Genomic DNA, 12,844 nt, shown 5'->3' on the forward strand with positions numbered 1-12,844 from the left:
ATCCCTTTGGTTTATGTTTCTTCATTATTTTCCTCTCCTTTTTTAAAAGTAAAATTTTATCAATTTTTCTCATCAAAAACTAATTTTGATTTTTAAGTTTCAGGGTGGGGGAAAACACCCTTTTTTTTTAAGCGCTCCTGCTCTTTTATTTTCATGGTTTGTAGCCTAGTAGAGTATTCACAGTGCAAAAGGTTTCTATCCCCCGGAACAATAACTATTGCAAGTGTGGGTTCATTTGCTTTACTCTTCCGATGAAGCCTTCAGAGGTTCCCAGAAAAGATACACATGGACGTCAACAACTTCAGGATTAAATGCAAGTTTGTCTTCAATTCCTTGACTTCGTAGGGTTACCAGCCCTCCAGGACTGTCCTGGAGTCCCAGAGAATTAAAAACTAATCTTTGATTAAAGATTATGTCATGTGATGCAATCCCAGGGATACGTGTAACCAAAGTTGGCAACCCTTGTAATTTCTTCTCTGGCGCTCAGCTCAGCAACCTTTCTGCAGCATTCTGGGTCCAGGGAAAGAGAGACAGACAGACTGTGGTTCCTTGGCAGGGCTTGGATAGTACAGTGCTGGGGACTCAATAATTAACACCGGGCTGCCCTGGAGGGAACCTCCATGTGCAAAGCAACAAAGGGGAGGGATAGCTCAGTGGCCTGCTAAACCCAGCGTTGTGAGTTCAATCCTTCAGGGGCCATTTAGGGATCTGGGGCAAAAATTGGGGATTGATCCTCCTGAGGTCCCGTCCAACCCGGGTATTCTATGAAAGGCTGGGCTGGGCGGATGGATCCGGCGCTGTAGCCAGGGCGCCCGCAGAAGCCCACCAAGGCGCAAGGGCGCGGCGGTCCCGCGGCTGCAGCGCGCGAGGCCCTAGCCGGCCCGACTCCCGAGGCGGCAGTTGCCAAGCCTGCGCGCCGCGCGGGGGCGACTACAGGCCCCAGCATGCAACGCGACGGGGCCGGCCGCAGGATCCTCGCGACCACGCTCCTTCGGGGAGGCGCCAGGGCCGCGCGGAGCGTCCCTTCGTGCGTCGGGTGAGAGGTCAGAGCGGTGGCGGCAACATGGCGGCCGCCACGAAAGCAAAGGGCGGCCCGGTGGCTCCGGTGTCCAAGGACCGGAGCAGCAGGAAAGCAGGTAAAGGGGGGGGGGCGGCTCGCGGCGGGCCGGTTAGACGACTCGGCCCGGGCCCCGCGCGCCGGCCTCGGACCCCCCCCCTCTGCGCGCGCCCGCCCGCCCCTGAGTGGGGAGCGCGTTGCCGCCGCCGCCGCCTCGTTCTGGGGGCCAGGGCGCGTGCTCGCCCCCGTGGGCTGCGGGGAGGGCTGAGCTCGCGCTCATCGCTGTGTGCCGGGCGGGGGTGAGCGGCAGCCTGCTGGAAGGCAGTTGGGGTGAGCTGCACGTGGAGACCTGAAAACTAACAGCCCCAGCCCGTGAGGTGCAACCCGGATCCCCCGTCTCAGCCAGCCCTGCCCGTCCCCGGCCCCCCCGCACCTGGCGCGGGCGGGGGGAGGTGCCTGGGACGTGCAACGGGCACCCCCGGCCTGCGCTGCTCTGGGACCTCTCCTGAGCATCGGCGGGGAGCTGCCGCGTGTTGTGCCTGCCCGTGGCACGCCGGCACAGGTGCGAGGGGCGGGGGCAGTGCAGTAGGCGCTTACATTTCGGTGCTCTTCTGTTACGTTGCCCCTAAGCGGCGGTTGCGGTTAAGGGGCATCTTGTCTGACCAGAGCCGCCTGAAGGGTTAAGGGTGTTTCACCCTGGCGGGTGTGGGAACCCCAAGTCTTGGGCGGAATGGGGCAGGGGAGCCCCTAGGCAGCAAAACGGCTGAGCGAGCCCGGCTGCTGGGGACAAGCTGCGGATGCTGGCAGCTTCATGCTCCACCCTGGCATGGGGACGGCGCTGTGTGTAGCCTGCAATAGGGGGGAGAGGGAAAGAGGTGGCCCCTAGCATGGACAGCAGAGAGGCCCCCCAGGGTAATGCCCTGGGAAGGGGGTCACCTGATACTCCCCAGGGCAATATAGCAACCCTGCAGTGCAAAACAGTGCACCCACACCGCACCACTGGCAATCGAAATGGAGGAGAGAGTTCAGTGCACCGGGGGGTCCCTGATACTCCCCGATACCCCCACTGCAGTATAGCAGCCCTCTGCTGCTCTCAAGCCAGATGCTGAGGAAGGGAGGAGGAAACGTTCCAGCCGCATCTCTGTGCTCCTCTGGTCCCAGTCTCCCTCCATCCCCCCAAAATTCCTCTCTTTCAGACCTTCCCCCCTACACATGCTCTCCATGCAGGCTCTGTCAGGCAGGGCAAGTGGACAGGGCTGTGTGCCCTGGAGCTGTGCTGAAGGGCCAGGGTGAGTCGGGGAGTGGAAAGATGCAGTTTTGTGGGGCAACACCCCTACATGCCTCCACCCCTGAATGTGACATCACAATGGCACAAATAGAAAAGGAGTACTTGTGGCACCTTAGAGACTAACAAATTTATTAGTCTCTAAGGTGCCACAAGTACTCCTTTTCTTTTTGCGAATACAGACTAACACGGCTGCTACTCTGAAACCAATGGCACAAATGTTGCTCTTGTGTGGCAGTTATGTTGGTGTTACCAACTGGACAATTCACAGTGGGGAAAGTGTTCCCAGGGGAAATGTTGCTTGTAAGCAGTAGTTGCTCTTACAAGGTGTTCGTACAAACAAGTGTCTACTGTACATCAATTTGGGGCAAGTGTAAGCCAGAGTCACAGTGGCACTACACTTCTGTAGTCGTGCCAGGAATGGGACATGACATAAAATCAGTGTGCACAGTACTTTACCAGTAGTTGGTGTGGTCATGATACAGGGCTATAACTGGTCCAGGGTTGGTGGCCAGTAGGGGTGCTCAGTGTAGGGTGGGCATGGATGGCTTCCTCTTTCTGTTCTTTCAAAAAATTATAAACAGAATAAAATCAAAATGTGCAGCTGAATCCCATCACCCCAATGGCTTCTCACGCAGACATCCCCAGATAACATTTATAGTGACTGACCTTTGTCTGGGGTCAGGCCCCGGGGGTGTATCACAGACTATGTCTACATTTACACAGACTATGTTTACGTTTATCTCTACCTATGTAGCTCCATATAGGGTTTCCAGATGTACTAACTGGACACCAAAAGTCTGGTACTGTGGGTGGGAGGGAGGGTGCCAGGTCATGAACCCATGCCGTCCGCTGCTCAGCCAGGGCTGCCTCCTATGTGCATGTCATGGGCGGGCAGGCAGCAGGATCCACGTCAGGCTGCTGGTCCCATCCCAGCCCCAGAGCAGAGGGGGTTCAGCTGGTGGAAGAGGAAGGGAGGTGGAGAGCCTTGAGCAACAGTGAGGAGGGGAGAGGAGTGAGCAGAAGGCAGGGCCTTGGGGGGGAAGGGGTGTGGCCTTAGGGGAGAGCCCAGACAAGGGGGGGATGGTCTGATTTTCAAAAATTAGAAAGTTGGGAACCCTAGCTACACGCTGCAGTGAAAGGCTCTGCCGGGGGAAGCAGGGCTGCCTCTCCCCTGCCAGAGCCTTTCACTGTGGTGGGTAAAGGCTCTGGCAGCAAGGAGGTGACAGGACTCTACACAGATAAGAATAGCAGTGTAGACATGGGATGCACTGTTGGGGCACATAGAGAGCCATGTAGAGGGTTAGATACACTGAGTTCAGGCATATAGGGCATTCTACATTCTACAGAGGCTGAAGCTGTGCCTCACCATCTCCCCTGCTATTTATACCCATGCTAGCTGGATATGCTGTGTCTGTATTCTACACACCTCTGTAAGTGTAGCTATACCTTCAGATCATATGACCCCAATGGTTGGTTACAGAGAAAGGAAGCAGGGTTGGCACATGGAGACTAATGGATTTTCTGTCTTTCAAATAATTCCTTGTTACTTGTAAGCAAATAATGCCAAGAATTTCAGACATAAATGGGCCAAGAATTATCCAGTCCTCTGTAAAGTAAATGTTAGGGGTGAAGGGCTGTCTTTAATTATTTTGCATTACTGTGTGCTTTCTGTTTTCATTTTAAAAATAATCTTTTCTCCCTCATTTATACCAATTATTTACCACCACCACACCACAGTGGGAGCGGGAATCATCTTTGCCAAGCATTTGGGAATACAGTTTGTTTTAAAACACTACAGAAATAAGTGCCTAGTTTTGCAAACTTAGGGCGGGTCTACGCTAGAAGCACTACATCAGCATAGTTGCAGCACATCTGGTGAAGATGTTCTATGCTGACCGGAGAGCAGTCTCCTGTCAGCACAATTACTCCACCCCTGCGAGAGACAGAAGCTATGTCAGTGGGAGAGCATCTCCTGTTGAGGTAGCACAGGTGTGGACAGCACTTAGGTTTCTGTAACTTGCATCGCTCACGGGGGTTTCTTTTACAGCCCCCTGAGTGACACAAATTAGATCGACTTTAGTAGTGTAGACCTACCCATAGTCATATACATAGTATTTATGCAAGTAGTCTCATTGCCAACAAAGGTAACAGGTTTGACTGCTAGAGTTCTATTGCACCATAATTGCTCCAAATATGAGGAACTTCTGATAATGTTGGTATGAATTATTTTGTAACATTAAAGTGAGGTGCTTAAAGGCAGATTGTCCTTTCCACCTGCCTCTCTAAACCACTCCAGATAATAAAGAGATGTTAAGTTACTCAGTTTGAATAACACTAAATAGCTCTACTCCCAACTAAATAATTTTATTGTGGATTCCCACTCCTCAGAGCTCACCCTAATGACTAAATAAAAATTAGACCATACATGTCTGTCACCAAATCTTATTTTCTTGTTTCCTGCACAGAAAAATGTCTGATAACAACACACTGTCATTAAACTTGTCCGCCTGGTAATCATTTGTTTTTATTATAATGTCTGCTAAGCATAACAAATATAATCATCTGTGCAAATAAAATGAAACAATTTGAATCTTTCATAATATTTTTATTAGAATTAATTATTATGGAAGTTGGATGGCTCAAGTGATTGGTAATGGTATGTGACATTTCTCTGCTCAGGCTCCAATTCAGCAAGCAGTACCACCTGAAAGCTGAAAGTTGTTTGGTGTCTTATATTAAATGAATTATTAGGTTCAGTCCATTTTCTAAAGAGCAGGTTTCCACATCAATAGAATCCCCATCAGGGTTTATTAGTGCCCATGTCGGCCTCCATTCTGAGACTACCATATCCATGGGTCTGCATTGCTGCTGACCTTCCTTATCTGCTCCTTGAATAAATAGAGGAATTTAAGATCTGCCTTTCAGTATTCTTGTACATCTTATACTCAGCATTCCTCTAAAATCAGACCCACCCACCCCAAGATTTAGGAATGTTAATCTAGTTCCATTTGTAATCATTAAATGGGAAAAAAGTCATTGTTGCAGAGAAAAGCACTCTAATGCAAGTGAATTTTTATTTGTAACAGTAAATGAGTCAGAACTTCTCACTGTTCCTGATGGATGGAAAGAACCAGCCTTTACAAGAGAAGATAATCCTAGAGGGCTTCTGGAAGAAAGCAGCTTTGCAACTCTGTTCCCGAAATACAGAGAAGCTTACTTGAAAGAATGTTGGCCACTGGTGCAAAAAGCCTTGAATGAACATGTATGAATAATTTCTACATATACATTAAGTAAACTTATTTTATACCATTTCAAAGATTTATTACACATAATAAAATTTAAAGTGCATTTCCTGTAAGATTTTGCTATTTTCACAATAGTTTAAGTATATTTTTTTAATAGGCTAACTCATATTTTAAGAATTTAGAATAGAATCCTGCACTCTTATTTTAATTTATTAAGTTGGAAGTCAGTTTAGAAATCAAACCTGCACACAGCGTAAAAATAGTAATATTTTATTCTGACAATTGGCTACGTGTGATTGACCATTATTTTTAATTTCTTTATAAATATTGCAGCATGTGAATGCGACGTTGGACTTAATTGAAGGTAGTATAACTGTCACAACAACTAAGAAGACTTTTGATCCATATATGATCATCAGGGCAAGAGACTTAATAAAGCTTTTAGCAAGAAGTGTTCCATTTGAACAGGTTTGTAGCTAAAGCCACTAATTTATATCAGCTATTTAGTAGGTCAATTTTAATATTGCATTTCTCTATATTAAATTATGTTAATTTTACGTTCTTATTTTGATTTTCAAGTAAAGTCAGTTGGGGAGAATAAAATACAACTTTCAAAAGAAAAAATACATCTGAGAATACTGAAACTGTGCTTAAACCAGAGTGATAGACTACATTGTTCCGTTGACTTTCATTTAATAATAAGTAATGAGTTTGTGCTTTGATTAGTTTTATCACAATGACACAGTGCTGGTGGTAGTGCTGATTGCCTATGTGTTTGCTCTTCTCTTTTATTTTGAACATAGCTTTGATTTTCCTTTTTAGGCAGTACGCATCCTTCAGGATGACACTGCATGTGACATCATTAAAGTAGGGTCTCTAGTGAGAAACAGAGAGAGATTTATAAAAAGAAGACAAAGACTCATTGGGCCAAAAGGATCCACTCTGAAGGTACATCTTACAAGTGTAATTATCAAGATCTTAATTATGTGAAGTCGTTTATCTAAGCACCAATTTATACTTATTTATTCCCTTTTTTGTGTAGGCTCTGGAACTGTTAACAAACTGTTATATCATGGTTCAGGGGAACACTGTTTCAGCTCTGGGACCTTTTAATGGGCTAAAAGAGGTGAGAGAGAGAGAGAGAGAACTCACTAGCTTTTTTAATAGACCCCTAACACCAGCCCCGCCCCGCCCCACCCCCACTAACCTTCCAGCTAGGATCCAGCTCCTACCAACCCCCAGCACCTAGCTAGCATGTAGATACTTCCCAGACAACTCCCCATCCCAACAACCTCGGTGTTCTTTAAACCCTCCAGCACCCACCCACTTACCGACCAATCCAAGCATCCCTAGATAGCCTCCATCTGACCTACCCCAGGACTCCCTCACCTTCCATGTGCTATCCCTGCCATTACTTGGGGCACAGTGTGTTCAACCACCAGGTGAAGTTGATAGTTATATTCAAATTATTTGTTGGCATGCACATTAACTCATTGAATAATTTGCATGACTGTCACACATGGATCAGCACTAAACTTGACCCCTTCGTGCTTTTAGTGGTCTGATTGCAGGAAAGATAAGTGGGTCAACCTACATCATATGCAGTAGGAGCAGAAACAATGCAGAAATACATGAGTTTCGTGAGGATGGAAATATTGCTCTAAGACATTTGCTTATCAAGCTGACCAACACAGTCTCATTGTTTCCTTGTATTTCCCTGTCTTTTTGTCTGTCTGCATCCATTTATTGTCTCTTACTTTAGTGTGTGAGCAACTTGGGGCCATCCTTTTGTTCTGTGTTTGTTCAGCACCGTGCACTCCTGGTCCCTGGCAGGGGCTGCTAGAGGCTACAGTAATACAGTGGATAATAATCAATATAAGTGTATATGGGTAACAGTATTTTTAGCGTCAGTGAAATTGGTTTCACTGTCAGATTGAGTGCTGTTTTGAGCTGCAAACTTTGCAGGAGAATGTTATAAGCAGTTGTTTTCACTGGAATTATAACACAATTCCTTGGAAACCTTTCTGTTGGTTATGGTATTGTGAACCATTTGTTATATAAAAATCTAAATTTGGTGGTAAATTTGACTTGATTGTGCCTTTTTAAATTGAAGATACCACTTAAAAATTTAAAAATCGTATTTCTAACTGAAACTCTTTTTTACTTTTGTTATGGGGAACTAATAAGTAATTAGTTTTACGATAACTAATTCAAAAAGGTTTAGAAAAAATATTTCTCTAAAGGTCCACTTGTGTAAAGGAGTTTGAAGAAATCATTGAATATTTAGCAAAAAGAAAAGGAGTACTTGTGGCACCTTAGAGACTAACAAATTTATTAGAGCATAAGCTTTCGTGAGCTACAGCTCACTTCACGAAAGCTTATGCTCTAATAAATTTGTTAGTCTCTAAGGTGCCACAAGTACTCCTTTTCTTTTTGCGAATACAGACTAACACGGCTGCTACTCTGAAACATTGAATATTTAGGACTTTCATTTATGATAATTTAGAATAGTGATTGTTTTCCCTTCCCCTTGATTTTTTTTTTTTTTTAAACCTAGGTTAGAAAAGTGGTCCTGGACACTATGAAGAATATTCATCCCATATATAACATAAAGGTGGGTGTGGTCCAGTGTATTACATTAAGGCTAGTACATTACTGTGCATTTTGTATGGGGTTACATCTTTGCCTATTTTTCTGTATTAAGGTATGTTCCTTGTCACAAGCCACCTTAATTTATAAAAGGCTATATGAATTAAGTATTCCTGTGATACTTTATTTTGAGGGTTTCTCCTATAATGCAATTTGTTAAAGAAACTTTTACAGTATATTGCTTTGAATATACTTCGGTGTATTCGGGTACACAATCAATGTAATCATAACAGTACCTGACAAGGCACCAAAGGAAAAGTGCATATTCATTTACATGTCTCCATGATTAGCAGCTTGATACTCATTAATATAATATCAAGGCAGCTTCCCTGGTACTGTTAATGTCTCTGAGCCCCTGTAGAACGAACTCCTTGAGACATAATTACCTCACATGTTTGACTGCTCCTGCTTAAACCACCCAGTTTCCCTGTGAGGGTAGGTGATTCACTATACATTTAAATAACTGGACTGAGGAAGTATGTCAATTATATGTTTTAACTAATATTTCTTTTTAATATTTTGAAATGATTGAAGACTCTCATGATTAAACGGGAGCTGTCAAAGGACCCTGAACTGAGAACACAAAGTTGGGAACGATTTTTGCCTCAGTTCAAACACAAGAACTTGAACAAACGCAAGGAGCCAAAGAAGAAAAATGAGAAGAAGGAGTACACGCCTTTCCCACCTCCGCAACCAGAAAGCCAGGTCAGTCTAAGCCTCATATAATTCTGTAGGAAAGATAAAAGGTCCTGAAATTTTGCTCGTAAGTAATTGGGAGCATTAATCAGTTGATGCCAGATGCTTTCCTCAGTATCCATCTCTCACAAATAGCTAAAGACTCTCAGGAATCATAAATGTGTTTTTTACAGGTTGATAAAGAATTGGCAAGTGGTGAATACTTCTTGAAAGAAAGCCAGAAAAAACGAAAGAGGGTGGAAGAGATAAAGGTAAGGCAGTTCTGATTTGTTTCAGTCTTCAGCAAAATGAAAATGGGTTGGGGTTTTTTTTGTTTTCAGTATGATTCTCATTTTTTCTAATGTGACTGGTAAGTCAAGTGTTTGACCTTTTTGTTTGTAATTTTAGGCAAAACAAGCAGAAGCCATTAGTAGGAGACAAGAGGAAAGAAATAAAGCTTTTATCCCTCCCAAGGAAAAGCTTGTTGTAAAACCTAAAAAAGGTAATGTTTGTTTCCTGTCTTTAGAATCCTTTCTACTGTTTGTTTTGTTTTTTAAAGCTACTGTTCCTTTGGTTGGTGGCTATTTAGCCAACCAAAGTGTATGGAGCATTAAGTATGAAATTCACCTTGTGGGTGAGGAGGTTCAGTGCAAGGACCCCTCGCTATTTAAGTCCATCAGTAGAGCTGCATGGGGCAACGGAATAGGTGAAGCAGCCCACAGCAGTGCTGCCTTTGAATGTTTTTAGTGTAACAGTGTGTGGACTCTAGAGAGTGACATTGGGAGAAAAGCCAGAGAGGGCCTACTGGATCATCAGGTATGCAGAAGGTGTGTTTGCTACTTCAGGCTGTGGACTAGAATAGGAGCTGTGAAGGTCTGTTGATTTTTCCACTTTAACAGATTCTTTAAATTTAAAGAAAAGATGAACTTGCTAATCATACATGATTGATGTTTGAGACATAAAGACACTACTTAGAGGGGGAAACTGAGATGCTGAAAAAGTATCCCATCCTGACATGAAATTAAAGGTCTCACACACTACCATTTTTTGCGAATCAACAGTCTGGGGGGGGAAAAAAAATTTTGTTGAGATCAATCGAAATGTTTGTTTCAATATTTTTGAAACTTACATTTCAGCCTTCTTTATTTTTAATATTTTACTATGATGACTTCGATTGCTAAACAAAATTGTTTTTGACTGAAAATCAGAATTTTTTACTTAGAAAATGTTGAAATGGGACACTTGGCAACTTTGAAACTTTTTCCAACAAAAAATGTAGAAACAAGAATTTCATCAAAACCAACCCTGTTGTACAGTTTGGTTTTGACAAATGGGCATTGTTCTCATGAAAAAATTTTGTCAAAAAAATTCTTGACCAGCTCTACTTTTACCTATTGTATATACTTTAATGTAAATCTCTCAGCCTTCCAAAATAAATTACAAAAACATTTTTGAAGCTAAAGAGAAGAACTGAGATCCAAAAATGTAAGCTCAATCCTATGCTCTAGTACAACGGTGGGCAAACTTTTTGGCCCGAGGGCCACATCGGGGTTGCGAAACTGTATGGAGAGCCGAGTAGGGAATGCTGTGCCTCCCCAAACAGCCTGGCCCCCACCCCATATCCCACCTATCCAACCTTCCCTGCTCCTTGTTCCTTGACTGCCCCCTCCTGGGACTCCCCACCCCCTGGGACCATACTCCCTAGCCAACGCCCACTGCTCCCTGTCCCCTGACTACCCTTTCCCAGGACCCACCACCCTCTCTCCGCCCCCCCGTCTCCTGACTGCCCTGACCCCTATCCAACCACCTCCCCGTCTTCTGACTGCCCCTCCGAGCCTCTGCCCCATCCAACAGCCCCCTGCTCCCTGTCTCCTGACTGCCCCTTATCCAGTCCCCCTGCCCCCTTACCATGCCACTCAGAGCGGCAGGACTGGCAGCCGTGCTGTCCACGTGGCGGCACACCTACGGAGGGGGGACAGCACGGGAGGGGCCAGGAGCTAGCATCCCGAGCCAGAAGCTCAAGGGCTGGGCAGGACAGTCCCGCAAGCCGGAGTTTGCCCACCTCTGCTCTAATAGGAAGTAGCTTATGTGTGATAACACTTGATCCTATCTCATGATTTCTGCCCAAGAGGGAGGTGGGGGCAGGAAATCCCAAGGTCCTGGTTTATATGTGATATTAAAATCACTGCTTGCAAAGGCCACTGGCTGGGGAAGACAAAAACACACACACATGCCAACCTGCCCTCCCCCCATGTCTCTCTTTCTATGTCCACTGTTAGATATAGCTCATTGTGTATAAACCTGGAATCGTTTTGTAGACCTATTTCCAGTAGATACTGGGGAAAAAAAATCAAAAGGGATGTTTCTCATATTTGTATGTTTTTTATTGTATAGCTTCTACTGAAACAAAAATTGATATAGAAGCAATCAAGGAAAAGGTGAAGAAAGCAAAGAAAAAGAAGCTGGGAGCACTTCCAGTGGAAGAAGTTAAATTAAAAATTGCAGCAGATGAAAAGAAAAAGAAGAAAAAGAAATGATTTGTCAGCTGGAACACTTGCATTTCTTTTACACTTGCAAAGGAACTGTTTTCGTACTTTGAAGATTTAAGACTTGGGGTTATCAGCATTGCCATACTGCCAGTGAACACTGATGAAAAGATTAAAAAACATGTTCGTGACAAAGAGAATATGTTGTGGATTTGTGGACCTAAATAAGCAATGTAAAATCTTTGGAGCTTGAAAGGAAAATAATTTGGTATCCTCTGTCACATCCTAAAAAACTGAGAACGTACAATAGTATCTTTTCACCATTCACATCATATGTCAGAGTGATTAGGAGTTTTAAACTTTACGTGAAGGTTTTCAGTATTGCATAATACAAAACGCATATTGGGGAACGGGGGTTGGCCATAAGAATTTGACGGGAATATATTAGGGGAAGGGGATTGTTTGTTTGAGGGGTTTTTGAAGAAATGTTTCTCTTAACAGACTGGCACTGTATAACAAGCTTCAGATATGGAGATGTTAGATCTGATTACTTTTGTAAAAGCAACCAGTTGTATTTTTATATATTATATGTCATTCTGTTTATCAGAGCTAATATTTATTTTTATATAGGTGTGGTGTGTATTTCTTCACTATTTGTCTTCTACACATTATTATGTGACTGGAACGTGTGACATTGTTTCCATGTCGAGTATGCAGGTACCTATCATAAGACACTTGTTTAATTTCTTCAGTTTATGGAAGCAGTTTTGAAACAAACTAAGCATTATGAAAGAATGCAGATTTCAGTGCGTGACACTGACATTTGATACCCTAACTCTGGGCCAAGGGAATAAAATATTGAAGGAGAAGTAACTGCTTGAGAAACATACTAACAAAAAAACAGGTGGCCTGGATGATGGTCTATCATCCAGTATTTGCCATATGTAATTATTTATAAAATGGCAGTAGGAAACAAGCTTTAACAAATACAACTAAGTCAGAAAAGGAGTGGTGATGTGGCGGTACTTTTTACATTTTCAAGTTGCATATAAAGTTGAAATTAAAAATTTTAAACTTCACTCACTAAGGCGAAGTCTGCACTAGAAACTTGCCAGTGTAGTAATGCTGATTAGCGCTGTGTTTTGTTTTGTTTTTTTTTCTTTTTCTTCAACATGGGTATAATGTCAAAAGTCAAAGTGTAGTTACATCTACATGATGGCATACAGTTGTTTTCCTGGTATAACTGATTCCAGTGGTATAAGTAGGGTCTATGCTAGGTCAGTTTGTTGGAATAGCTGTCCTGGCAAATTGTTTCTAATGTAGACCTAGCCTAAGTGTAGGCCCTCTAATGAGCTCTGTGCAAGTGGATTACTTCCACGGAAAGGCCCCCCTTTGGTTTCAACTGGCAAGCCCACATGAATAATAGAAGTACTTGTGTATATGT

General features: G+C 43.8%; 1 protein-coding gene across 1 annotated transcript; it reads left to right on the forward strand.

Moving 5' to 3' along the window:
* The first annotated feature begins 862 nt into the window (after positions 1–862).
* Positions 863–12,023, forward strand: KRR1 (KRR1 small subunit processome component homolog). The gene is made up of 10 exons (XM_038387045.2): positions 863–1,136; positions 5,432–5,607; positions 5,924–6,058; positions 6,413–6,538; positions 6,633–6,716; positions 8,148–8,204; positions 8,774–8,944; positions 9,109–9,186; positions 9,323–9,416; positions 11,309–12,023. The coding sequence occupies exons 1-10, from the start codon at positions 1,064–1,066 to the stop codon at positions 11,449–11,451; spliced, it is 1,137 nt and encodes a 378-aa protein (XP_038242973.1). The 5' UTR covers positions 863–1,063; the 3' UTR covers positions 11,452–12,023.
* Positions 12,024–12,844: the final 821 nt, after the last annotated feature.

Source organism: Dermochelys coriacea, chromosome 1 (genome assembly GCF_009764565.3).
Source record: "Dermochelys coriacea isolate rDerCor1 chromosome 1, rDerCor1.pri.v4, whole genome shotgun sequence".
NCBI classification, from domain to species: domain Eukaryota; kingdom Metazoa; phylum Chordata; order Testudines; family Dermochelyidae; genus Dermochelys; species Dermochelys coriacea.

Bases quoted from the DNA above. Each gene is read 5' to 3' on its own strand.
- KRR1 (XM_038387045.2), top strand. From the start codon at position 1,064: ATGGCGGCCGCCACGAAAGCAAAGGGCGGCCCGGTGGCTCCGGTGTCC. The intron at 5,608-5,923 runs GTATGAATAATT...TAAATATTGCAG, and splicing joins AAAAAGCCTTGAATGAACAT to CATGTGAATGCGACGTTGGA. The intron at 8,945-9,108 runs GTCAGTCTAAGC...TGTTTTTTACAG, and splicing joins CTCCGCAACCAGAAAGCCAG to GTTGATAAAGAATTGGCAAG.